The sequence below is a fragment of the Podarcis liolepis genome, assembly GCF_965112155.1.
Source record: "Podarcis liolepis genome assembly, chromosome: 15".
NCBI classification, from domain to species: domain Eukaryota; kingdom Metazoa; phylum Chordata; class Lepidosauria; order Squamata; family Lacertidae; genus Podarcis; species Podarcis liolepis.
Window position 1 is genome coordinate 29507215 of NC_139566.1, and position 27780 is coordinate 29534994.

Sequence of the window (27780 nt, forward strand, 5' to 3'; positions counted from 1 at the left end):
AAAGACATATGAAAATGTCAAACATAAATTTTCAATTGCAGGGCTGCCTTCACATGTCTTCTGATAGTTGTGCAGTTCTTTATCCCTTTGACATCTGATGGGAGGGCGTTCCCGAGGCAGGGTGCCACTGTCAAGAAGGCCCTCTGCCTGGTTCCCTGTAACCTCACTTCTCGCAGTGAGGGAACCAGCAGAAGACCCTCGGAGGAAGACCTCAGTGTCCGGGCTGAGCAATGGAAGGTGGAGAAGCTCCTTCAGATATTTCCTTTTGTGGCTCTCAGGACATGCTCAGAACATGCCCTCTTCAGGCCACATGCCTCACTTTCATGATGCTGTGGCCCCCAATGATTTTGCCTGGCTTGAACATATCCCTGGATGTTGATGATGCTTAATAATAATAATAATAATAATAATAATAATAATAATATGAAAACGTATTTAAGCACTCCTTGTTGAAAGAAGCCAACCCACCACCCTCCTTTCTCAGATTTAGGGACTCACAACAAAGGTGGGAATTAAGAAATAAAATCAGCTCCCAAACTCTGAAGCTTTGTCCAGGTTGCAATGGAAACTTCTCTCCATTGCAAACTGTGATTACAGGGGGGAAAGTGGCTCATCAGCACTGCTCCTCATGCAAATGTCTCCTAAGCGAGTCGTCAGGCATAAGTAAAAACATTCTGACGCTTCGCTTCACCCCAACAGTTCAGTTTTTGTAACCACTTTCCGTTTTGTAATATAATTCACTATTTTTTAAAAAAACGGTTAGGTGGCCCAACATTGTCCCCTGGAGGTTGAAGCCAGAACAGTAGACACCACAAAACGCCTGCATCACATTTCAAAGCAAAATACTGAAATCACAATCTAGTCAGTCTTAGTTACAGGTAGGTAGCCGTGCTGGTCTGTCGTAGTCGGAACAAAATAAAAAAATTCCTTCCAGTAGCACCTTAGAGACCAACTGAGTTTGTTATTGGTATGAGCTTTCGTGTGCATGAAGAATCTGAAGAATTGTGGATTTCCAAGGTATGACTGTATTTATTATTATTATTATTTTGAGAAAATGCAAGCCGAAAACTCACCCACTAATCCAAGATGAAATGATTATTTAATTAAGGATTTTCTTCATAGCTGTAATTTCAGCAGTGCTCTTCTAAGGTTGAATTTGAATTTATGACATTCCAAATGAAGTTTACATAATAAATTCCAGTTTTCAAGGAATCCCACTCTGCCCGCTTTGGATCCTTTTGCATCTTGCCAATATCTGTTAGCTTTCTAGTTTCAATTTTATTAATCCAAGACTTGGATTTCACAGCTAATCATGATCTCAGTATTAGGGGAGTAATGCTAAGTAACAGCTTCTCTCTGTTACACCTTTTCCCACTCTTTGGTTCAGTTTTCCACATTTTGACACCAGAAGAAGAAGAAGAAGGAGGAGGAGGAGGGGGAGGAGGAGGACACTGACAAACTGGAACGTGTCCAGAGGAGGGCAACCAAAATGGTCAAAGGCCTGGAAACGATGCCTTATGAGGAACGACTAAGGGAGCTGGGCATGTTTAGCCTGGAAGAGGAGGTTAAGGGGTGATATGATAGCCATGTTCAAATATATAAAAGGATGTCACATAGAGGAGGGAGAAAGGTTGTTTTCTGCTGCTCCAGAGAAGCGGACACGGAGCAATGGATCCAAACTACAAGAAAGAAGATTCCAACTAAGCATTAGGAAGAACTTCCTGACAGTAAGAGCTGTTCGACAGTGGAATTTGCTGCCAAGGAGTGTGGTGGAGTCTCCTACTTTGGAGGTCTTTAAGCAGAGGCTTGACAACCATATGTCAGTGTGGCATCTGAATATAGACTGCATTTTTAATCAAGGCATATATTGGCTTATATCTTGATCAGGTTCCTAAATTAAAGAGAGAGCTTAAAGATTTTCAAAAGTTTCATGCCAGGCAAGAAGGCCAGCTGCTTAAGAAAACACTGGCAATGTTTTCCTCCTAGACAAGGGCCCCCCCCTTGATTTATAGCAGAAAACAATTCTCAAAGTCGTAAAAAGGGAATTACAGGTTAAGAACAAGGTTACATAGACCAAACATAATTAGGAATGAGTAAATAGTAAAATAAAACCGTTAAACTTGAGCCACAGGACAAAAGGCCAAGAGCACATGGAAACAAAGCAACTGGCTGGAGAAGGGGGGGAGTGTAAACAGGGGAAGAGGCTTTTTTCCTATTTTATTTTGAGGCTGTAAACTGTTCCTTCCTACTGTTCCTTCCTTTTTACTTTGAGGAAGTTTAAATATGCTGGCTTAAATGTAATTATGCAAAGGATTTAAGAAATGCTAGATTTATCCTGAAATTAAGCCAGCCATCAGCCTAGCCCCCCCTGCCAGAAATGAGACGCCAATCGAGCACTCATGACGGATGGCTGTCAGGCCTTTGTTTAAAGACCTCCAAAAGGAGATATTTCATTGATGATGCATGAGAATATGAACCCAAGGTCTCTGACATCTGTTCAAGATAAAAATTTAAAATTATTAACCATTTGTTTTAGAAGGCAATAGGGCAAGGAGGGCAAGAGGTGAGCTGGTAATTAAGATTCCTTGTTGAGACACATGTAAGATATATTACTACTTATTTGTCATTTATAGATGTAACAATATATAGCTCTTTGTGTTCCATATAAGGACAGGAGGATATGGGTGTATCTTTTAGAATTGGTTATAGCAATCAGCCAATAGGAAATTCAACCAGGCTGATTGAACAGAGGCAGCCACAGGAGGAGCAAAGGGGGCTGGATTAAGGGAATATAAGTGCTGGCCATAATGGCAGGAGGCAGGCCAGAGCTTGGTAACCATATACCACTGTGCCTCTCATTTATTTGTCTGACAAATAAATTATTATTTTAATTTCTCTGTTGCTGCGTTGAATATTTCATTCCAGCTAAGCGTTAACCACAAGCAGGGTGCTACATTTTATGGTGCCTGCGACTCGGATAAGTGGTCTGCTGGAACGCAGCCCCTTCGCCTCACTGGACGGGGTACAAGAGAGAGGACAACTGTGCCTACCCAGCGCGCACTGGAAAAATTTTTTCCAGGGGAACGCAGCAGTCTCGTCTGTCTGATACCCTGCCCACTGACGGCGACGGACCGGGGGGGACCAGAGAAATAAACAGGGAACCAGCTAAGGGTAAGTGCACTAAGGGGTTTTGGCCCTCCAATTAATTGGGAGGAAGAGAAGTCCTGATCAAACTTCTGCGTCTCAGTAAAGGGGAACTGAGTACGCTAGGTGGCTGGGTACATCAGATGGTGATCTGGTGTAGGGAAAAGGGAAGATTGGGAGGTAGTGTGTGGTGAAGTATCTGGCGCATTGCATGTGTGAGAAAGTACAATGTGTAGCTGACCTAAGTGTGGAGTGAGTACTACTTCGTTTCCCAGTAAGGTGTGTGTGTGAGTGACTGAGTGGATACTTCACAGGGCCATACAATGGGAGTTGGGGGTTCAAAGGGGGGAAATACACCTTTTGAATGTATGTTAAATAATTTTAAGAAAGCCTTCTCAGGGGCGTATGGAGTCAAAATGACGCCAGAGCGCCTGAGAACGTTATGTGAATTAGAGTGGCCGAAGCAAAATACTGAATGGCCATCTCAAGGAACCTTTGATATAAATTTAGTAAGCAAAACTTTGGTCTAACATCGCCAAAGAAACTGGAGGGTGCCCAGAACAATTTTCATATATAGATTCTTGGCTGAGCACATTAAATAAAAATCCTCCATGGATAAGGGAATGCAAAGTCCAACGATGCAAATTATTGGCTGTAAAAGCCGAAGCTAGGAAAGGAATCTTGCCAAATAAACTCAAACCCATTTTTGAGGGACCAGAGGAAGAGCTGCTTCCACCTCCACCCTATGCTCCACATCGAAGGGAGCCTAATCCAAACACTCCACCAGTTGTAACCCCAAGGCAAGAAAGTGGAACGAATAATGGGGGTGGAGTCACAGAACTTGATTCCTTGATAGATTATGATAAATATCTTCAGGAGGCATTGGAGTCCTATAATGAAGCCCAAGCAGAAGTGGTTATTCCACCTGTGAGTCCCAGTAGAACTCCATCTACAGTTTCCTTTAATGGAACAACTAATTGCCCACCCCAAACCCCTGTACATCTAAGTCCTAGAGAATTATTACAGAAGTTACAGGGAGACCTTAATCGGTCAGCAAGCAATACAGCCAGGCGTATAAAGCTGCTAAAAGAACGCCTTGGGACAGATATCATCCCCTATGATTTGAGGCCCCTAGAGCAAAGCGAAGAAAAAGGTCACGTAGTAGCCCCTCTTAGAAGAGTATTTGATGCACTTGAGGAGCCTGTGCTGGTTAATGGGCAACCCGGACCACGGCCACCTCGAACTTCGACCCTGCAATATATTCCATTCACAATTACGGATCTGATGAATTGGAAAACACCCCATCTTTCGCAGAAAAACCTCAGGCTATGATGGACTTGGTGACTTCAATAGTAAATACTAATAGTCCTACTTGGACAGGTTGTCGCCAGCTCCTGAATACTCTCTTCACCACTGAGGAAAGGAGAGACATAATTGAAAAGGCACAGATATATTTGCGTGAGCAGGCCAGAGTGGGAAATATTTATAATATTGACCGTCATCTCCAGGATAACTTTCCCTTGGAAGATCCTAATTGGGATCCAAACAATGCAATTCACCTGGCCAGGCTTACCACCTACCGCCAGACGCTTGTGCAAGGTATCTGCAGGGCATGCCAGAAGCCCACTAATATGTCTAAAGTCTCAGGAGGGTAGACGTGTTACCCATAACACTGTTTCGTGTTCGGTGCACACCCACAAAAAGACTTAAGTTGTCACCTTTTGAGCTCCTGTATGGGAGGCCGCCCTCCTTTGTTCAGGATATTCCAACTGACCTCAAACAAATAGGAGACCATGTGACACAGGGATAAGTGCAATCTCTCTCCCGTGTTTTTGTCTCTCTCCCGTGTTTGTTTGTTTTTTTTTATCTTAACAGGTGGGCCCTCGAGCGCACGCCGTGCAGCATTGCCGTGCCGATCCATCAGCTCCAGGCTGGCATAGCATATGGGTGAAAGAGTGGAAACGTGATCCACTTGCACCTAAGTGGCGTGGACCTTACACCGTCTTGCTCTTTACTCCAACAGCGGTGAAGGTAGCTGAGGTGACCCCCTGGATTCATCACTCCCGTTTGAAGAAGTCCGAAGGCAGTTGGACGTGCAAAGGTGACCCCTCTAATCCTTTAAAACTGACTCTCTCCAAAAACCCCTGTATCTGGCCCTACGGGGAACGGGCTAGGTCACGGGCAACATTAGACGACCGGCCTGCTGCAGCCACACCCTGGAAGCTGGCTGACCTGCGCACGCCTGAAGCTTGAGGAGCGTCTGAACCAGCGACTGTGAGCGGGAAGATTCTCTTATACAATTGATTGACTGCCCCCTTGTGGAACAATTATCAGAGATATTACACATTGGGGATCCTTGGGATATATGTTTTGGTCTTGGTGGTTCCCCATATCTGTCACTGGGGGAATTATATTGGGACTAATAGTTTTATGCTATCACAATAAGGTAATCTTTTGTGGAAGGAATGCATATGCTAGACATCAACATGATTTTATTATTAATCCTGATCCCTTGGGAAGGGGAAGGGTCCTTGACTCTGACCAAATTTGCTAAATATGGATTCCGTCATGACCACAATATGTGGGTAGGTTTAGCTGAAATGGTAGCCAATGTTGCAAATAGGACCAATTGCCTTGTTTGCTCTCTTGGGCCAGATGATTCAGAGGGAGGTATGCCCTTATTACCGATACCATTAGATGCCATGGGTATGGTAAGCGAAATACCACACCAAACAGAAATACAGAATTTCCCCGGATGGAACTCAACTAAACCATTACGAGTTATACCTGTACAAGGGGAATTCTGTGTACATAAATCATCAGATGCAGCTGATTCTACCATGATAGGCTCTTCTCATTGTCCCTATACTTGGGATTATATTAAGAATAGTCATACCTGGGTACACGGTACTACCTATCGAACTCGGAATACCTTGCCCTGTGCACCTCCTTTTATTCATGCATGGAAAGTGGTATGGAACATAACTGTGACAGAAAAAGGCAATCTAACATACTGCACTGTGAACTCTCTACCTCTTTTGATATCTCGCCTTCTGTACTCCACGTACCAAAACCCTCAGACCCGATGGTTGTGGTGGATATGTGGAGAATGGGCATACAAGAAACTCCCTTCCAAATGGAGTGGGACTTGTTTCCTGGGATGGGTATTACCACCAATGTGGATTATGCCCACTAGTTCGGCCAAGCGAACACGAAGAAACGCTGATATTTCTCGTATAGCAGGAGGAAGTACCCAAAGTTGGAGCAGTACTGATGATTGGCCACCAGAGCGCATTATAGCCTATTATGATCCTGCCTCCTGGAATCCTGGTGAGCTCATACAAGGGGCACGGGATCCTATTTATAATCTAAACAGAATAATTCGATTGCAAGCAGTAGTGGAACTTGTAACCAATGCAACGGCCCAGAGTTTGAGACTTATTGCACAACAGTTGGATGAAAGTAGAGCCGCTATTTTGCAGCTGAAAATGGGAATGGATTATGTACTTGCCAGGCAGGGAGGCCTGTGTGGAGTCTTGAACTTGACAGGGAATGCCTGTTGCTTTAACATTTCAGATAATGGTGAGGCAATCCGTGTGTTGGCCACAAAGATGGAGAATATAGCACATGTCCCAGTACAAACATGGGAAGGATGGGATATGGGATGGCTCACCAATTGGTTACCTAATGTCACAGGACTTAAAGGGATACTATTGTCTTGCTTGTTTTTCTTGACGGTAGTAATAATGGTTTTATGTATGATGCCATGTATCATTTCATGTTTTAGAAGTACAATTAGCAAGATGGTTTCAAATGAAACTCTACCTCATATCATGGCCCTATACAGAGCTTTACCTCAGGAATATGAAGATCAAGCTATCAAGGACACTTGGTAGCAAGGTCCTTGAGCTTGAAAGGGGGGAATGTGGCATCTGAATATAGACTGCATTTTTAATCAAGGCATATATTGGCTTATATCTTGATCAGGTTCCTAAATTAAAGAGAGAGCTTAAAGATTTTCAAAAGTTTCATGCCAGGCAAGAAGGCCAGCTGCTTAAGAAAACACTGGCAATGTTTTCCTCCTAGACAAGGCCCCCCCCCTTGATTTATAGCAGAAAACAATTCTCAAAGTCGTAAAAAGGGAATTACAGGTTAAGAACAAGGTTACATAGACCAAACATAATTAGGAATGAGTAAATAGTAAAATAAAACCGTTAAACTTGAGCCACAGGACAAAAGGCCAAGAGCACATGGAAACAAAGCAACTGGCTGGAGAAGGGGGGGAGTGTAAACAGGGGAAGAGGCTTTTTTCCTATTTTATTTTGAGGCTGTAAACTGTTCCTTCCTACTGTTCCTTCCTTTTTACTTTGAGGAAGTTTAAATATGCTGGCTTAAATGTAATTATGCAAAGGATTTAAGAAATGCTAGATTTATCCTGAAATTAAGCCAGCCATCAGCCTAGCCCCCCCTGCCAGAAATGAGACGCCAATCGAGCACTCATGACGGATGGCTGTCAGGCCTTTGTTTAAAGACCTCCAAAAGGAGATATTTCATTGATGATGCATGAGAATATGAACCCAAGGTCTCTGACATCTGTTCAAGATAAAAATTTAAAATTATTAACCATTTGTTTTAGAAGGCAATAGGGCAAGGAGGGCAAGAGGTGAGCTGGTAATTAAGATTCCTTGTTGAGACACATGTAAGATATATTACTACTTATTTGTCATTTATAGATGTAACAATATATAGCTCTTTGTGTTCCATATAAGGACAGGAGGATATGGGTGTATCTTTTAGAATTGGTTATAGCAATCAGCCAATAGGAAATTCAACCAGGCTGATTGAACAGAGGCAGCCACAGGAGGAGCAAAGGGGGCTGGATTAAGGGAATATAAGTGCTGGCCATAATGGCAGGAGGCAGGCCAGAGCTTGGTAACCATATACCACTGTGCCTCTCATTTATTTGTCTGACAAATAAATTATTATTTTAATTTCTCTGTTGCTGCGTTGAATATTTCATTCCAGCTAAGCGTTAACCACAAGCAGGGTGCTACATCAGGAGTGCTCTGATGGTTTTTCCTGCTTGGCAGGGGGTTGGACTCGATGGCCCTTGTGGTCTATTCCAACTCTATGATTCGAAGAAGAAGAAGAAGAAGAAGAAGAAGAAGAAGAAGAAGAAGAAGAAGAAGAAGAAGAAGGCAAAGTCCTTATTAATGCTTTTAGTTCATTTTCTCCACAGATATATAATTTTGCCTTATATTCATGTTTCTGTACAACAATTTTCCCTGGGGTCAAAAGGAAAGCACTTCAGAAGGACATTTTCCTGCCCTTGCCATGGAGAAGATCTTGTAATAATAATAATAATAATAATAATAATAATAATAATAATAATAATAATTATTTATTTATACCCCACCATCTAGCTGGGTTTCCCCAGCCACTCTGGGCAGCTCCCAACGGAATATTAAAAACACGATAAAAAATCGGACCCAGGACGTTCTGCATGCAAAACAGGTATTCTCCCCTGAGCTTTGGCCCTTCTAAGTCGGAAGTGGCTTTATTGCCAACAAGGCCAGTGAAAACATGAAGAGCATTGTTTATTGGGACATGTGTCAGATATTTAATGCAAGGTCATATCAACAATAGGATTCTTTAGTCTAAATAACTTGATAACTTTTAATGCACGTTCTTGTCGAAAACTAACAAAAGTCATTCACGTGCAGCTATGCTCTTGAATGATTCAGGATTCTACACTCATAAGAAAGAACAGAGAAGGTTTTTGTCTCAGTTCCCCATCAGATTATTTCACTGTGGAACGTGGAACTGCCAAGCTCTAAGTCACAACAAAAATAAACTGCTTCATCTGCAGCCTCGATGTTAGAGATAGTTAATGAGCCAGATCGCGAACCGGTGAAGCGAGCTGGGACCCCTTCTCCCCGGGTGCTGGATCCATACCACAGAAAACGGGGAGGCTGTCCAGGTTTCTGTTGATACCAGTGAATATCATCCCAGAGAGTACCACCATTTCTAGAGCAGGAGAGTGTAGCAGTTTGGCCCAGAGACACCGACTGGGAGGCAGGCTGAGTCAAACTGGGTTGTGAAGTGACACCTTTCATAAAAAAAGGAGAAAGGAACCATGACTTTGGTACATTTCCTATGCATTCAAATACCACAGAAGCTTTATCTCCCTCTGGCAGATAAAGTTTTGATATTGCCCTACGTGATGTGCGTCTTCCACGCTCTTACCTGAGCAGTAGCTGAGAAGTGACAGGAAAAGCAGGTACCAGGCCATGGTAAAAGACTCCTTTAGAGTCTAACTAAAGATCTAGATGGGATCTGATTCCCCCTCTCTGAAATCCCCCGGAAATACCAAATGTCTCCTTCGCGCAGATTGGTTGTATGCTCATTGGTTCTACAAGAGTGTCTTTATCTACTTGCTTCTCTCCGTGAAAAGCCAATGATCAAAGGAGAAATTTGCATGATGATGTTGAGGGCAGGCCTCACTCTGGCCAAGATAAAAGTTAAGGGGTCATAGTGTTACCAAGTACAGTGGTACCTCGGGTTACAGAGGCTTCAGGTTACAGACACTTCAGGTTGCAGACTCCGCTAACCCAGAAATAGTACCTTGGGTTAAGAACTTTGCTTCAGAATGAGAACAGAAATTGCGCCGTGGCAGCAGGAGGCCCCATTAGCTAAAGCGGTCTTCAGGTTAAGAACAGTTTCAGGTTAAGAACGGACCTCCGGAAACAATTAAGTACTTAACCCGAAGTACCACTGTACTCATTTTTACATCCTTAAAATAGCAATGACTTCCCCTCTTCTCTTTCCATGGTTCATTTTACATATCATAAATCCCTGCATATTTTACATAAACTTAAACCATTCAGTATTCCATTATTACATGCCGCGCCTCCAGAGCACAATTTCTGTTCTCACCCTGAAGCAAAGTTCTTAACCTGAAGCACTATTTTTGTGTTAGCGGAGTCTGTAACCTGAAGCGTATGTAACCTGAGGTACCACTGTATTTTAAAATGGGAAACAGAAAATTTAATAAAAATTATATACAAAAAGGAAAAAAAGAGTCCTGAACTTTGCCCCCAGTTGTGGAAATTTACAAAGCTTTCCACAGCTTGAATCATGGGTTAACTGGATGTGAGCGAGGTTATCGTTTGATTTCTGTGCCTGAATGAGTAGGAAAGACGGGGCAGTTGGCGTTGGAAACTTGAGCAGATATGTCCTTCCTGAGCATGTCCTGCTTCATTTGCTCCACAGGTGCAGGCTGTTCACGGGATTTCTGTGACTGGTAAATTCTATGAGATTATAGGCGCCGACTCCATGGGGCCTGAGGGGGCCCGAGCCCCCTCAAAAATTCGTTTGGGGGGGCTCTGCCCCCCAATAATTTAAGAAAATTATTAGGCACCTTGCCAAAAACCGTGCAGGGGACTCCGGCGCGCGCCTCCCAAAGTGACCGGGAGCTCCTGAGAAGGGGCGGGCAGGTCGGTCAGTCAGAGGAAGACCCCCAGCGGCGGGACTTTAGAAAGGAATGGAGCCGCGGGGCCGAGGAACGGCGTATTCATCGTCGGCGAGGGACCGGGGTGAGGGGAGAATGGAGGGGACGGGAGTTTCCCACCGCCGGAGCGGGGCTTTTTTTCTGGGTTCAGCTAAGGTGACGTTGGTAGGAGGGGGTGGCCGCCTCCCGGTGCGAAGCCTGGGGAGGGCAGGCCGGTTCTTGCATACAAAAGCACCACTGCCATCCTGCCACCAGTATGGACCCCGGTATGGGCCCCCCCAATATTTTTTATAAGTCGGCGCCCCTGATGAGATATGGGGAAGTTGGTCCATCTTACAGGCCAAAAGTAGACAACCAACATTCTACATACAGTGGTACCTCAAGTTAAGTACTTAATTTATTCCGGAGGTCCGTTCTTAACCTGAACCTGTTCTTAACCTGAAGCACCACTTTAGCTAATGGGGCCTCCCGCCGCCGCCGTGTGATTTCTGTTCTCATCCTGAAGCAAAGTGCTTAACCCGAGGTACTATTTCTGGGTTAGAGGAGTCTGTAACCTGAAGCATATGTAACCTGAGGTACCACTGTACAAGATTTGAGAAAATGTGTGTGGGGTGGTGGGGAGGACAAAGCCCCACCCTTTAATCAGAGCTGAATTCAGACGTGCAAGTTCTGCCAGGGTCTATGTCAGGTGCAAATGTGAATTCACATTGCCGCAAGTGAAGTTGAGCAAAGAATTTCCAGGAGCCCAGTTGCTGCAGCAGCACCCTCCTTGAGATGTTTTCAGGTCGACCATTTTGTATCTGATAGCTTGTGAAGGTTGGATTTGCATGAACTGCAAAACCTCATTTAAACGGTGGTGTCAGGGACTGGACTGAAGAGGAGAGGGAGTGGGAAAGGTGTCCCCTCCCCCCCTTCTCCTGTAGCTTCCAGAGAGAAGGAAGGCAGTCCTGATGTACAGCAGGGCTTGGAGGAAGATAACACCTCAGAGATAGGCAGACAGCAGAGTTAGGAGAAGGGGGAGGGGAGAGAGAGCAGCTAGCTGACACGTCACTGGACAGCATAACCGACCCCCCTTCTCCCAAAACGTGGCCTTCATTAAGGGTGCAAGAACAAAGAGCACAGAAACAATTGTCCATGGACAGACGCCGTAGGAACTGGTGTTGTTGCTGGAGGGGAGAGGCGGAGGAGCTCAGTGCAAACAACTCCATTATGGAGGAATGTCTGGAATTCTTTGTCCTTACCGCGATGACTGAATAAATCACATGTATAATAATAATAATAATAATAATAATAATAATAATAATAATTTATTTATACCCTGCATCTGGGTGGCTTCCAACAGAATATTAAAATACAGTAGTCTATTAAACATTAAAAGCTTCCCTAGACAGGGCTGGCTTCAGATGTCTTCTAAAAGTCAGATAGTTGTTTTTTTCTTTGACATCTGGTGGGAGCGTGTTCCACAGGGCAGGTGCCACTACCAAGAAGGCCCTCTGAAGGTTCCCTGTAACTTGGCTTCTCGCAGCGAGGGAACCGCCAGAAGGCCCTCGGCATTGGACCTCGGTGTCTGGGAAGAACGATGGGGGTGGAGACACTCCTTCAGGTATACTGGACCGAGGCCGTTTAGGGCTTTAAAGGTCAGCACCAACACTTTGAATTGTGCTCGGAAACGTACTGGGATCCAATGTAAGAACTGGTTTGACAGGCCAGGGGCCTTGTAACTACAGTTTTGACAAGGTCATGCCAAAATTATGGACCTCTGCGTAATGGTGGGACATGTCACTGTCTCAAGGCAAATCTTAAAAAATGTAGTATAAACACTGACAACTGGGAAACACTGGCCTGCGAGCGCTGCAGTTGAAGAACAGCCTTTACCAAAGGTGTCATGGGCTTTGAAGACACTCGAACTTAGGACGCAAGGGAGAAACGCGATAAGAGGAAGGCATGCTTCGCAAATCCACACCATGATCAACTCCCACCCAGAAACCAATGTCCCCACTGTGGAAGGACGTGTGGATCCAGAATTGGCCTCCACAGTCACTTATGGACTCATTGTTAAAACCATGTTTATGGAAGACAATCTTACTCAGCTACGAGTGATCGCAGAAGAAGAAGAAGAAGAAGAAGAAGAAGAAGAAGAAGAAGAAGAAGAAGAAGAAGAAGAAGAAGAAGAAGAAGTGGTGGTGGTGGTGGTGAGGTCATTTCTCTAAAAGCATCCATCTGTTTACCTAACTTGATATTCTTGCCAAAAAGAAATAAAGTTCATTTGGGCCAAACTCAGCTCTTGCCTAATTCTGGTTTCTTTGCTTTATGGGGAAGGAGAGAGAAAGTTTTTGTCTCAGTTCCCCATCAGATGGTACCACAGTGGAACTTCGGAGTACCGGTGCCTTCCCATGCAAAACAGTGATAAACTGCCTCATCTTCAGCCTGGACATTGGAGATGGTTAAATAGCCGGTATCCTCAGAGGGAGAAGTGGTGAACCTATCTGGGACCCCGTCTCCCCTGGTGCTGGGACCATACCATAGAAAACGAGGAGGCTGCCCAGGTTTCTGTTGACACCAGCCAAAGGTCTGCCAGCTCCCCTTGTTCTTAGAGCAGGAGAGGGTCACAGTCTGACCCAGGGACACAGACTGGGATCCCAGCTGGGTCAATGCTGGCTGTGAAATAACACCTTTGTAAAAAAAAGAGAAAAAGAAATGAATGATTCTCAATCCTCTCTGTTCTCACATATCACCTGAACTTCAAAGCACTATGGTAAATAAACATTAAAGATATGCTCCCCCCCCCCCATTTAGGCAAACTTAAGTCTACTTCTTTTTGTGTTTACCTAAACAGTAACTGAGAAGAACCAGGAAAAACAGAGTCCAGGCCATGGTGAGCTCTCTAAAGCAAGGCGACTTCTGAAGGTTAACAGGCAACTGTTGGTGGTCCTGAGTCTTTCCTTTGTTAAAACTTCTCAGAGCTGGTAAATGATCTCTTGATGCAAATCCAGGCGGTGCTCATTGGCTCTGTTAGAAAGCCTTTGTCTGGAATAAATGATGCAGTAAGCAAAATACAATGGAACTGATTTGGATAAAGGTGATGTTCGCTTTTTAAAATGAGGAGGTTCTTGTCTTGTGAACTTGAGGCGACACTAGGTCAATTTACCTCAAGGAAGCAAGATTGGGGCTGTAGTTCAAGGGATGAGGAGTGATGTGTGGATGCTGAAGATGTCGTCCCTGCATCTCAAATTATTTTTTAAAAAATCAAGCAGCACATGATGACAAAGGAGAGTGGTGGGTTGGCTTCTTTCAACAAGCAGTGTTTAAATAGGCTTGCAAGTTATCATCATCATCATCATCATCATTAATTTTATTATTCACAAACAGAAAGAAAATGAAAAACATAGTTACAATTCATAAACCATATTTTACCAAAAACCAAACTCATATAGACTAATAAAGAACTATAATTTACACCGGTCTGGCTTCCATCCACCACAACTCGACATCCTTTACTGCATACTCTTATTTACATTGTGTCCTTATATTGTTCATTTTATATCTATTAGTAATTTTACCTTGAATTAGTTCCTCTTTGCATACTTATTCTATGCATATCAATATGTTTTCCTTAGAGCAGTGTTTTTTCATATATTCCTCAAAACATTGTCATTCCTTCCTTTGATTAGACTGATTTCTTATGGCTGCTGTTAGTTTAGCTAATTCTATAAATTCACATAATTTACTTATCCAGTCTTCCTTTGTGGGAAGTTTTTAGCAAGCAATAATCTGGCTGCGGCTGTGCCATATAATTTTTTTTTATTCTGTTGAGACTAAGACAGCCAGTTGTGTCTGCCTTGGTGTTGAAACCCTTTTATTTATGGGAATCTGCCTTATAGCAGCTCCAACTATTTCTTCATTTAAGGCAATTCCAGCTTGCCATTATTTTCAGGTGAGATTCAGTCACGTACCAGCAAATTGAGGCTGCACAATTCAGGTTGATTTCAAGGTGCTGTGCAGGAAGCCAGCTCCTCCTCAAGCGAGTAGTCAGGCATAAGGAAAAACATTCTGACGCTTCGCTTCACCCCAACAGTTCAGTTTTTGTAACAATTTCCCGTTTTGTAATATAATTCACTATTATTATTTTAAAAAAAACGGGTAGGTGGCCCAACATTGTCCCCTGGAGGTTGAAGCCAGAACAGTAGACACCACAAAACACCTGCATCACATTTCAAAGCAAAATACTGAAATCACAATCTAGTCAGTCTTAGTTACAGGTAGGTAGCCGTGTTGGTCTGCCATAGTCGAAACAAAATAAAAAAATTCCTTCCAGTAGCACCTAAGAGACCAACTGAGTTTGTTATTGGTATGAGCTTTCGTGTGCATGAAGAATCTGAAGAAGTGTGGATGCTCACAAAAGCTCATACCAGTAACAAACTCAGTTGGTCTCTAAGGTGCTACTGAAAGGAATTTTTTTAATTTTGTTTAGTCAGTCTTATGCAGTCACATTCCCCTTGCTTTCCCCACCAGGAAGAAAGGGTGTGTTCAACTTTGGTTGTGTGAAGTTGTGCTTGAAAACAACATTCACGGGAGGTCCTGCTTTGTATTGTTGTGGAAGGATCATAGTTTATTGGCAGTGAACACACACATGTATATTGTAAATGTGTGAATCTGTTTATTCTTCTAGGTAGTTCATACTCATTTTGATACAGCTATGCGGTGTCGCATGTATCAGTTTAGATGCTAATTCCTTTTCGGAACCTGGAATATATATATTTTTATAACGTTACACATATAACAATGTATATAATAATACATTGGCTCTCCATCTGTGAGATGCTCTCCCCAGGGAAGTTTGCCTGGCGCCTTCATTACACACCTTTTGGCGCCAGGCAGAAACGTTCTTTTTTAACCAGGCCTTTGGTTGATCTGATTTACTTCCTATGCCCTTTTAAAATGTGGGGTATTTTTGTGGGGGAGGGTGGTTGCTTTTATTTTTATGATGTATTTTGTGGTTTTATATCTTGATTTTATTCTGTGAACCGCCCTGAGACCGCTGGGTAAGTATATAAATTTAATAAATAATATTAATAACCTCACAATGGTAACAAGCTGCTCAAGAGTAGATCAAACGACTTGAGAGATGATAGGATCTTCCACTATGGTGGCATTTAAGCGATGGACGGGAAGCTACCTGTCAGATATGCTGAGGTTTGCAAGATTCCGGCATTCAGCAGTTAGATGAACGCCAACGTCCCATCCAGAAGGTACTCAAAAATGATAAATTTTGCCAGTACAGTGGTACCTCGGGTTAATAACTTAATTTGTTCCGGAGGTCCGTTCTTAACCTGAAACTGTTCTTAACCTGAGGTACCACTTTAGCTAATGGGGCCTCCCACTGCTGCCATGCCACCACCGTGCGATTTCTGTTCTTATCCTGAAGCAAAGTTCTTAACCCGAGGTACTATTGAGGCATCAGGCATAAGCCTGCATTTTATTAATGTTTGATTAGGACTTGTATATTAAAGAGGGCTTAGATTTTCAAAAGTAGATTTTCAATCGTTTCATGCCAGGCAGAGAAAACCTTGGCCATTCTCCTAAGACAAGGGGCCCCCACTTGATTGATAGCAGAAAACAATTCTCAAAGTCGTAAAAGCTGAAATTACAGACTGAGTAATGACATTGACCCTACATGTTATAGAAGATAACAAAGGCAGAGATAAACATGATTAGGAATGAGTAAATAGTAAAATGCCAATGTGCCTCCCAGTAAAATGATACCATGGGCCTCTCTTAAAACCTTGAGCTGTATTTTCTAAGGCCAGAGGTAAATGGGAGAAAAAGCATCTAGCTGGGAAGTCTTTTTAAAGCATCTAGCTGGGAAGTCTTTTTAAAGCTGTTTCTTCCTTAAACTGAGAGAAAAGGCAACTGGCTTGGCTGGGGAAAAAGAAGCTTCTTCCTATTTTATTTTGAGGCTGGAAAGGAGGGTGAAAGGGGGAGATGTAAACTGAAGAGGCTGCTTCTGAAACTGTTCTAAACTGAGTTCTTTTTTCTTTCTTTCTCTCTCTACTTTAAAAAGGCCTTATTCCTTTTAAGAGGCTATCTGTGTTGTGTATTAAATATGTTGGTTTAAATGTAATTATGCAAAGGATTTAACAAATGCTAGAAGAGTTGTATTTATCTTGAAATTAAGTCAGCCACCAGTCCAGCCTCTTGCCAGACAAGAAGACGCCATCAAATGCTGTCCTGATATATTAGCTGCCAGACATTTGTTTAGAAACCTTCAAATGAAGGATATCTTTCAATGTTGATGTGAAACTCAAGATCCTTGACATATGTTTAAGATAAAAATTTAAGATTAACCATTTGTTTTAAAAGGCAATAGGGCAGGGAGGGCAGGAGGTGAGCTGGTAATTAAGATTCCTTGTTGAGACACATGTAAGATATATTACTACTTATTTGTCATTTATAGATGTAACAATATATAGCTGTTTGTGTTCCTTATAAGGACAGAAGGAAATGGGTGTATCTATTGTGATTGGTTATAGCAATCAGCCAATAGGAAATCCAACCAGGCTGATTGGACAGAGGCAGCCCAAGGAGGAGCAAAGGGGGCTGGATTAAGGGAATATAAGTGCTGGCCATAATGGCAGGAGGCCAGGCCAGAGCTTGGTAACCATATACCACTGTGCCTCTCATTTATTTGTCTGACAAATAAATAATTATTTTAAATTCTCTATTGCTGCGTTGAATATTTCATTCCAGCTAAGCGTTAACCACAAGCAGGGTGCTACATTTTATGGTGCCCTGTGACTCGGATAAGTGGTCTGCTGGAACGCAGCCCCTTCGCTCTACTGAGCAGGGTACAAGAGAGAGGATCTCTAAACTGCTTACCCAAGCGCGCACTGGTAAATTTTTCCAGGGGGAACGCAGAAGTCTCGTCTGTCTGATACCCTGCTCACTGGCGGCGACGGACCGGGGGGAAACGGAACCAACCAGGGGTAAGTGCACAAAGGGATTTTTGGCCCTCCAATTAATTGGGAGGAAGAGAAGTCTTGATCAAACTTCTGCGTCTCAGTAAGTGGGAACTGAGTACGCTAGGTGGTTGGGTATATCAGATGGTGGTCTGGTGGGGGAAAAGGGGAAGTTGGGAGGTAGTGTGTGGTGAAGTATCCAGCGCATTGTATGTGTGAGAAAGTACAGAGCAATCTGTAGCTGACCTGAGTGTGGAGTGGGTAGTACTTCGGTTCCCAGTGAGGCGACTCCATCTGGGCAAGAAACCCCACGAAGCGTGTGTGTGAGTGACTGAGTGGATACTTCACAGGGCCATACAATGGGAGTTGGGGGTTCAAAAGGGGAAAATACACCTCTTGAATGTATGTTAAATAATTTTAAGAAAGCCTTCTCAGGGGCATATGGAGTCAAAATGACGCCAGAGCGCCTGAGAACGTTATGTGAATTAGAGTGGCCGAAGCAAAATACTGAATGGCCATCTCAAGGAACTTTTGATATAAATTTAGTAAGCAAACTTTGGTCTAACATCGCCAAAGAAATTGGAGGGTGCCCAGAACAATTTTCATATATAGATTCCTGGCTGAGCACATTAAATAAAAATCCTCCATGGATAAGGGAATGCAAAGTCCAACGATGCAAATTATTGGCTGTAAAAGCCGAAGCTAGAAAAGGAATCTTGCCAAATAAACTCAAACCCATTTTTGAGGGACCAGAGGAAGAGCTGCTTCCACCTCCACCCTATGCTCCACATCGAAGGGAGCCTAATCCAAACACTCCACCAGTTGTAACCCCAAGGCAAGAAAGTGGAATGAATAATGGGGCTGGAGTCACAGAACTTGATTCCTTGATAGATTATGATAAATATCTTCAGGAGGCATTGGAGGCCTATAATAAAGCCCAAGCAGAAGTGGTTATTCCATCTGTGAGTCCCAGTAGAACTCCATCTACAGTCTCTTTTAGTGAAACAACTGATTGCCTACCCCAAACTCCTGTACATCCAAGTCCTAGAGAATTATTACAGAAGTTACAGGGAGACCTTAATCGGTCAGCAAGCAATACAGCCAGGCGTATAAAGCTGCTAAAAGAACGCCTTGGGACAAATACCATCCCCTATGATTTGAGGCCCCTAGAGCAAAGCGAAGAGAAAGATCACGTAGTAGCCCCTCTCAGAAGAGTATTTGATGCACTTGAGGAGCCTGTGCTGGTTAACGGGCTACCTGGACCAAGGCCACCTCGAACGTCGACCCTGCAATATATTCCATTCACAACTACGGATCTGATGAATTGGAAAACACACACCCCATCTTTTGCAGAAAAACCTCAGGCTATGATGGACTTGGTGACTTCAATAATAAATACTCATAGTCCTACTTGGACAGATTGCCGCCAGCTCCTGAATACTCTGTTCACCACTGAGGAAAGGAGAGAGATAATTGAAAAGGCACAGATATATTTGCGTGAACAGGCCAGAGTGGGAAATGTTTATAATATTGACCGTCATCTCCAAGACAACTTTCCCTTGGAAGATCCTAATTGGGATCCAAACAATGTAATTCACCTGGCCAGGCTTACCACCTACCGCCAGACGCTTGTGCAAGGTATCCGCAGGGCATGCCAGAAGCCCACTAATATGTCTAAAGTCTCAGAAGTAGAACAGAAACCAAATGAGAGTCCAGGAGACTTTTTAGAGAGGCTGCAAGAAGCCTATCGTATATGGACTCCTTTTGACCCTGAAGCCCCTGAAAACAGCAGAATGATTACTGCTACATTTGTGGCCCAGTGCGCTTCTGACATTCGTAAGAAAATTCAGAAATCAGAAGGATGGGAAGGGATGCTGATGAGCCAAATTATGGCCATTGCACGCCGAGTTTATCGGAATAGGGATGAGGCTGAGAAACAAGAGAAGAAGAAGTGGCAGAAGGAAAAGATGGTAATGCTAGCCACAGCAGTGAAGCAAGACTACCGCCCCTTAAATGGAGGAAGAGGGCGGGGAAGGAATCCACCACTGGGAAGGAATCAATGTGCAAATTGCAAGAAGGAGGGTCATTGGAAGCGGGAGTGTCCTGAACCCCTGAGGTTGGAAGAAGTACGCCCAGGCCCAGGCCCAGGCCCAGGCTCCGGCCCAAGAAACCAGGGACGGGGACGGGGAATGATCCGAGATGGAAGATATCAGAGACCTGGACAAGGACGGAGTAGGGACAATGTCATTGGACTGGCAGAGGAGGATTTTACCCAAGACTAGGAAAGACCGGACTCCATAAAGTTAGGCTTCCAGGAGCCCACGGTCACGATTCAATTAGGAAGCCATTTAATAGACTTTATGATTGATACTGGGGCTGAATACTCAGTACTCCCAGAACTATTGCAGAAAAAGGCATCCAAAAGTGTAGTCATTAAAAGTGCCACTGGTCAGTCAGCTAAGAGGTCTTTCCTCCAACCTTTGGAATGCCAGATTGGGGGACATCGTTTAACCCATCAGTTTTTGTATATACCTGAGTGTCCAATACCTCTCTTAGGTAGAGATATGCTGTCCAAATTGCAGGCCCAAATCACCTTCACTCCTCGAGGTCCAGAAATGAAATTGCCATCAAAGGCAGCAGGAATAATTTCCCTCTCAGTACCTAAGGAACAATCATGGCGCCTAATGTCAGCCCTGCAAGTCCAACCCACATTGGATACAGAGTTAAACAAGCTCCTCCGAACTCTACAGGTGCCACCAGGAGTATGGGCCGAAAATAGCCCACCAGGAATGGCCAAGAATATAGCTCCAATTGTAGTAACCTTAAAACCTATGGCTACCCCTGTATCTGTAAAGCAATATCCTTTACCCCGGCGAGCAGCAGAGGGCATCCAGAAACATTTGGACCGCCTATTAAAATATGGTCTGCTTAAGCCCTGCCAATCAGAGTGGAACACACCCCTTTTGCCTGTTCGAAAACCTGGGACAGATGAATACAGGCCAGTGCAGGACTTGAGGCTCGTAAACCAGGCTATCGAGACCTTGCACCCAAATGTACCAAACCCATACACCCTGCTGAGTTTGATCCCACCAGAAGCAACATTTTTTACTGTATTGGACTTGAAAGATGCATTCTTCTGTTGCCGGCTGGCACCACAGAGCCAACCTATATTTGCCTTCCAGTGGGAAGACCCTTTAACAGGAACAAAAGGCCAGCTAACTTGGACGAGATTGCCCCAGGGATTCAAAAATTCCCCAACTTTATTTGGCACTGCCTTGGCGAAGGATCTAACAAGTTACCCCTCAATACCTGGAGAAAAGGTGGTTCTGCAATATGTAGATGACCTTATACTAGCAGCAAAGGATTTTGATACCTGTAAAGAAGGTACAGAGGAACTGCTCCACTTGCTCTGGCAAGCTGGCTACCGAGTTTCCCAGAAAAAGGCACAGTTATGTTTAGAAAAGGTCAAATATTTGGGCTTTGACATCTCACACCAACAACGAGCATTGAGGCCAGAGAGGAAAGAAGCTATTTGCCTTATCAAGGAACCTACCACAAGGAAACAACTCAGAGGATTCCTGGGAACAGCAGGGTTTTGTAGACTATGGATACCTGATTTCAGCAGTCTGGCCAAACCCTTACATGAAAGCACTCGAGGTGCAGAAAAGGACCCATTCGTATGGGGACCTGAGCAGCAACAAGCCTTTTTAGTTATCAAACAACGACTTATGGAGGCCCCAGCCCTTGGACTGCCTAATTCGGAAAAACCCTTTCAGCTGTATGTACATGAACAGAATGGGATTGCAGCGGCAGTCCTGACCCAGAGATTAGGAAGTTGGAATCGTCCAGTAGCTTATTTGTCAAAACAATTGGACTCAGTAGCAAAAGGATGGCCTCCATGCCTAAGGGCAGTAGCGGCCACTGCAAGCCTTGTCAAAGAAGCTGATAAATTTACCTTCGGCCAGACGATGTATGTGAATGTACCTCATGCTGTTCTGACACTCATGGAATATAAGGGTAGTTATTGGCTAACGAACCCAAGGATGGCTAGGTACCAAGGCCTATTGTGTGAAAATCCCAGGATTCATCTACGAGTAGTGAATACGCTCAATCCAGCGACTTTGCTGCCCCTACCAGAGGTAGATGATGAAGAATCACATGATTGTCTCCAAATAATGGATGAAGTTTATTCCAGTAGACCCGATCTGAAAGATGAACCATTGAAAAATCCAGATGTTGTATATTATACTGATGGTAGCAGTTACCTGCATGAAGGTGCCAGACGAGCAGGATATGCTGTGGTCACCAATGAGGAAGTTGTGGAAGCTGAAGCTTTGCCTGCTGGCACCTCGGCACAAAAAGCTGAACTTATAGGTTTAACTAGAGCTCTGCAATTGGCAGCCGGATGTAAGGCAAACATCTATACTGATTCTAAATATGCCTTCTTAACCCTGCATGCACATGGTGCTCTATGGAAAGAAAGAGGTCTAATAGGAGCCCACGGGAAGGCCTTGAAATATGGACCTGAAGTAGAAATCCTGTTAGAAGCAGTATGGGCTCCAGAACAGATTGCTGTAATGCACTGCAAAGGTCATGGACGAGGAAGGGATCCAATAACCAGAGGAAATCATGCTGCTGACAAAGCAGCCCGAGAGGCAGCCCAAAAGCCTGTGGGAGGATTTATAGCAGCCCTCATACCAGAGGTAGCTCCAGAAGAAGTTAAACCTCACTATACCCCAGAAGAGAGGAAGTGGGCTGAACAGGAAGGAGCAGTCGTGAAGGACGGTTGGATGATCCTGCCAGATAATAGGATTTATGTACCTCATCATCTAGCAGGCACAATTGTAAGAAATTATCATGAGTCTACTCACCTTGGCGGTACTGCAACCAGAGAGAGTCTCAGTCGGAAGTTGTATATTATTAACCTATCACAATTAGCAACTTGCATTTCACAGAAATGTGTTCTTTGTGCTAAAAACAATCCCAGGCAGGGACCGGTACAACCTCCTGGAATCCAACATGTGGGATATGTCCCCATGGAAAGCCTAATTGTGGACTTCACAGAACTGGTCCCTTCTAAGGGATTCAAGTATCTCCTTGTGTTTGTAGATACTCTTACCGGATGGGTTGAAGCCTTTCCCACCCGAACTGAAAAGGCACGAGAGGTAACTAAGAGACTCCTCACTGAATTGATCCCGAGGTTTGGATTACCTAGATGCATTGGAAGTGACAATGGGCCAGCGTTCATTGATCAAGTAGTACAAGAAGTATGTCGAGTCTTACAAGTGAAATGGAGACTGCATGCAGCCTATAGGCCTCAGAGTTCAGGGAAAACTGAAAGAATGAATCGGACTCTGAAAACCCAATTGGCAAAATTAACCCAGGAAACGGGATTGGGATGGGTAGATGTGTTACCCATAACACTGTTTCGTGTTCGGTGTGCACCCACAAAAAGACTTAAGTTGTCACCTTTTGAGCTCCTGTATGGGAGACCGCCCTCCTTTGTTCAGGATATTCCAGCTGATCTTAAACAAATAGGAGACCATGTGACACAGGGACAAGTGCAATCTCTCTCCCGTGTTTTTGTTTCTCTTAACAGGTGGGTCCTCGAGCGCACGCCGTGCAGCATTGCCGAGCCGATTCATCAGTTCCAGGCTGGCGATAGCGTATGGGTGAAAGAGTGGAAACGTGATCCACTTGCACCTAAGTGGCGTGGACCTTACACCGTCTTGCTCTCTACTCCAACAGCGGTGAAGGTAGCTGAGGTGACCCCCTGGATTCATCACTCCCGTTTGAAGAAGTCCGAAGGCAGTTGGACGTGCAAAGGTGACCCCTCTAATCCTCTTAAACTGACTCTCTCCAAAAACCCCTGTATCTAGCCCTACCGGGAACGGGCTAGGTCACGGGCAACATTAGACGACCGGCCTGCTGCAGCCACAACCTGGAAGCTGGCTGACCTGCGCACGCCTGAAGCTTGAGGAGCATCTGAACCAGCGATTGTGAAAGGACAGATTCTCTTATACAATTGATTGACTGCCCACCCCCTTGTGGAACAATTATCAGAGATATTACTCATTGGGGATCCTCGGGATATATGTTTTGGTCTTGGTGGTTCCCCATTTCTGTCACTGGGGGAATTATATTGGGACTAATATTTATTTGCTATCACTATAAGGTAATCTTTTGTGGAAGGAATGCATATGCTAGACATCAACATGATTCTATTATTAATCCTGATCCCTTGGGAAGGGGAAGGGTCCTTGAATCTGGCCAAATTGACTAAATATGGATTCCACCATGACCACAATATGTGGGTAGGGTTAGCTGAAATGGTAGCCAATGTTGCAAATAGGACCAATTGCCTTGTTTGCTCTCTTGGGCCAGATGATTCAGAGGGAGGTATGCCCTTATTACCGATACCATTAGATGCCATTGGTATGGTAAGCGAAATACCAAACCAGACAGAAGTACAGAATTTTCCCGGATGGAACTCAACTAAACCATTACGAGTTATACCTGTACAAGGGGAATTCTGTGTACATAAATCATCAGATGCAGCTGATTCTACCATGATAGGCTCTTCTCATTGTCACTATACTTGGGATAATATTAAGAATACCTGGGCACACGATACTACCTATCGAACTCGGGATGCCTTGCCCTGTGCACCTCCTTTTATTCATGCATGGAAAGTGGTATGGAACATAACTGTGACAGAAAAAGGCAATCTAACATACTGCACTGTGAACTCTCTACCTCTTTTGCTATTTCGCCTTCTGTACTCCACGTACCAAAGACCTCAGACACGATGGTTGTGGTGGATATGTGGAGAATGGGCATACAAGAAACTCCCCTCCAAATGGAGTGGGACTTGTTTCCTGGGATGGGTATTACCACCAATGTGGATTATGCCTACTAATTTGCCCAAGCGTACACGAAGAAACGCTGATATTTCTCATATAGCAGGAGGAAGTACCCAAAGTTGGAGCGGTACTGATGATTGGCCACCAGAGCGCATTATAGCCTATTATGATCCTGCCTCCTGGAATCCTGGTGAGCTCATACAAGGGGCACGGGATCCTATTTATAATCTAAACAGAATAATTCGATTGCAAGCAGTAGTGGAACTTGTAACCAATGCAACGGCCCGGAGTTTGAGACTTATTGCACAACAGTTGGATGAAAGTAGAGCCGCCATTTTGCAGCTGAAAATGGGAATGGATTATGTACTTGCCAAGCAGGGAGGCCTATGTGGAGTCTTGAACTTGACAGGGAATGCCTGTTGCTTTAACATTTCAGATAATGGTGAGGCAATCCGTGTGTTGGCCACAAAGATGGAGAATATAGCACATGTCCCAGTACAAACATGGGAAGGATGGGATATGGGATGGCTCACCAATTGGTTACCTAATGTCACAGGACTCAAAGGGATACTATTGTCTTGCTTGTTTTTCTTGACAGTAGTGGTAATGGTTTTATGTATGATGCCATGTATCATTTCATGTTTTAGAAGTACAATTAGCAAGATGGTTTCAAATGAAACTCTACCTCATATCATGGCCCTATACAGAGCTTTACCTCAGGAATATGATGAAGGTCAAGCTATCAAGGACACTTGGGATGAAGGTCCTTGAGCTTGAAAGGGGGGAATGAGGCATCAGGCATAAGCCTGCATTTTATTAATGTTTGATTAGGACTTGTATATTAAAGAGGGCTTAGATTTTCAAAAGTAGATTTTCAATCGTTTCATGCCAGGCAGAGAAAACCTTGGCCATTCTCCTAAGACAAGGGGCCCCCACTTGATTGATAGCAGAAAACAATTCTCAAAGTCGTAAAAGCTGAAATTACAGACTGAGTAATGACATTGACCCTACATGTTATAGAAGATAACAAAGGCAGAGATAAACATGATTAGGAATGAGTAAATAGTAAAATGCCAATGTGCCTCCCAGTAAAATGATACCATGGGCCTCTCTTAAAACCTTGAGCTGTATTTTCTAAGGCCAGAGGTAAATGGGAGAAAAAGCATCTAGCTGGGAAGTCTTTTTAAAGCATCTAGCTGGGAAGTCTTTTTAAAGCTGTTTCTTCCTTAAACTGAGAGAAAAGGCAACTGGCTTGGCTGGGGAAAAAGAAGCTTCTTCCTATTTTATTTTGAGGCTGGAAAGGAGGGTGAAAGGGGGAGATGTAAACTGAAGAGGCTGCTTCTGAAACTGTTCTAAACTGAGTTCTTTTTTCTTTCTTTCTCTCTCTACTTTAAAAAGGCCTTATTCCTTTTAAGAGGCTATCTGTGTTGTGTATTAAATATGTTGGTTTAAATGTAATTATGCAAAGGATTTAACAAATGCTAGAAGAGTTGTATTTATCTTGAAATTAAGTCAGCCACCAGTCCAGCCTCTTGCCAGACAAGAAGACGCCATCAAATGCTGTCCTGATATATTAGCTGCCAGACATTTGTTTAGAAACCTTCAAATGAAGGATATCTTTCAATGTTGATGTGAAACTCAAGATCCTTGACATATGTTTAAGATAAAAATTTAAGATTAACCATTTGTTTTAAAAGGCAATAGGGCAGGGAGGGCAGGAGGTGAGCTGGTAATTAAGATTCCTTGTTGAGACACATGTAAGATATATTACTACTTATTTGTCATTTATAGATGTAACAATATATAGCTGTTTGTGTTCCTTATAAGGACAGAAGGAAATGGGTGTATCTATTGTGATTGGTTATAGCAATCAGCCAATAGGAAATCCAACCAGGCTGATTGGACAGAGGCAGCCCAAGGAGGAGCAAAGGGGGCTGGATTAAGGGAATATAAGTGCTGGCCATAATGGCAGGAGGCCAGGCCAGAGCTTGGTAACCATATACCACTGTGCCTCTCATTTATTTGTCTGACAAATAAATAATTATTTTAAATTCTCTATTGCTGCGTTGAATATTTCATTCCAGCTAAGCGTTAACCACAAGCAGGGTGCTACACTATGTCTGGGTTAGCGGAGTCTGTAACCTGAAGCGTCTGTAACCCGAGGTACCACTGTATTATACACCCCGATCATTCATGGCTGTTGGCGGTTCCCTAAATAAAACCAAAAGGACACAAAGACTATAGATCAGGCTTCCTCAAACATGGCCCTCCAGATGTTTTAAGACTACAATTCCCATTATTACTGACCACTGCTAGCTTGGGATCGTGGGAGTTGTAGGCCAAAAACATATGGAGGGCCGAGTTTGCGGAAGTCTGCAATAGATAGTACTGAAAACTATCAAAGCAGTCAAAACCCAGACAAAAGCAGAAAGCCAGTAAATAGCATTAAAAACCAACAAGGGGAACCACAGGAGCCAACTCCTAGGGGCTGAAGTCCCTTCGCCCTCCCTCCAATAAAATGTTTGGTGGGGCTGCCTCTCCTCCCCCCCCCCCAAGTTGATGGACATTGCCATTCAAATGGTGCTGTGTGTGCCGTGTCCTGTGATCAGCGTTGCGGGGCAGGGCTTACTTGTCTCTCCCCCCTAAAAATATTTTATTCAGGTTGACGCCCCTGAGGAGAATGCAATATAGCCAGGATTGGAAATTGCAAAGAAACAGTGTTTCCAGAGGTGGAATGAGTGAAGCAATTTGTGGTCCGTTTCTCCCTGTTCTTGGCCTTCCTGATTTCTGATTCTTCCGGTCATTTTAGCCATTTCAGCATAATCCATCAACTTCATCTGTCATTCTTCTCTGGTATAAGTCAGCTCCTGAGCGATCCTTGTTTGCAAGCTCTAGGGGAAGTGTGAGAGAGAGGTTTTTGTATCGGTTCCCTATTAGAATGTACCACCGTGGAACACATTACTGCCTGTCACAAAGTCAGCACAGTAATAAACCGCCTCATCTTCAGCCTGGACATTGGAGATGGTTAAATAGTAAGTGTTCCCAGAGGTGGAGACAGCGAACCGATCAGGGATCCCGTCTCCCCGGGTGCTGGTAGCATAGAACACAAAACGGGGAGCGTGTCCACCTTTCTGTTGATACCAGCTATAAGCATACAAGCTGCCACTACTTCTGGAGCAGGAGAATTTGACAGTTTGACCCGGGAGCACAGACTCGGAGGCAGGCTGGATCAATGTTGTCTGCGATGTGACACCTTTGCAAAAAGAAAAGTCAAATACAAGCACATGAATCAGTTCTAGTGTTCTCA

The 27780-nt window shown here is 43.9% G+C and overlaps 2 protein-coding genes across 3 annotated transcripts in view; both read right to left on the reverse strand.

The window, feature by feature from the left end:
* Positions 1-27780, reverse strand: part of LOC310694963 (immunoglobulin lambda-1 light chain-like) — a 91223-nt gene that overhangs the window by 63190 nt on the left and 253 nt on the right. The window contains exons 1-2 of one of the 2 annotated variants that reach the window (XM_083478892.1): positions 13483-13634; positions 13024-13326 (exon numbers count right to left, since the gene is read on the reverse strand). In XM_083478892.1, coding sequence (XP_083335018.1) covers positions 13024-13326; positions 13483-13528 — 349 coding nt within the window. In that variant the 5' untranslated portion in view covers positions 13529-13634. Of the gene's footprint in view, positions 1-13023; positions 13327-13482; positions 13635-27426; positions 27727-27780 lie in introns of those variants that run through there. The other variant, XM_083478893.1, reaches the window with a different exon arrangement.
* LOC310694969 (immunoglobulin lambda-1 light chain-like) overlaps positions 1-27780 on the reverse strand; it is a 67117-nt gene that overhangs the window by 33807 nt on the left and 5530 nt on the right. The window lies entirely within an intron of this gene.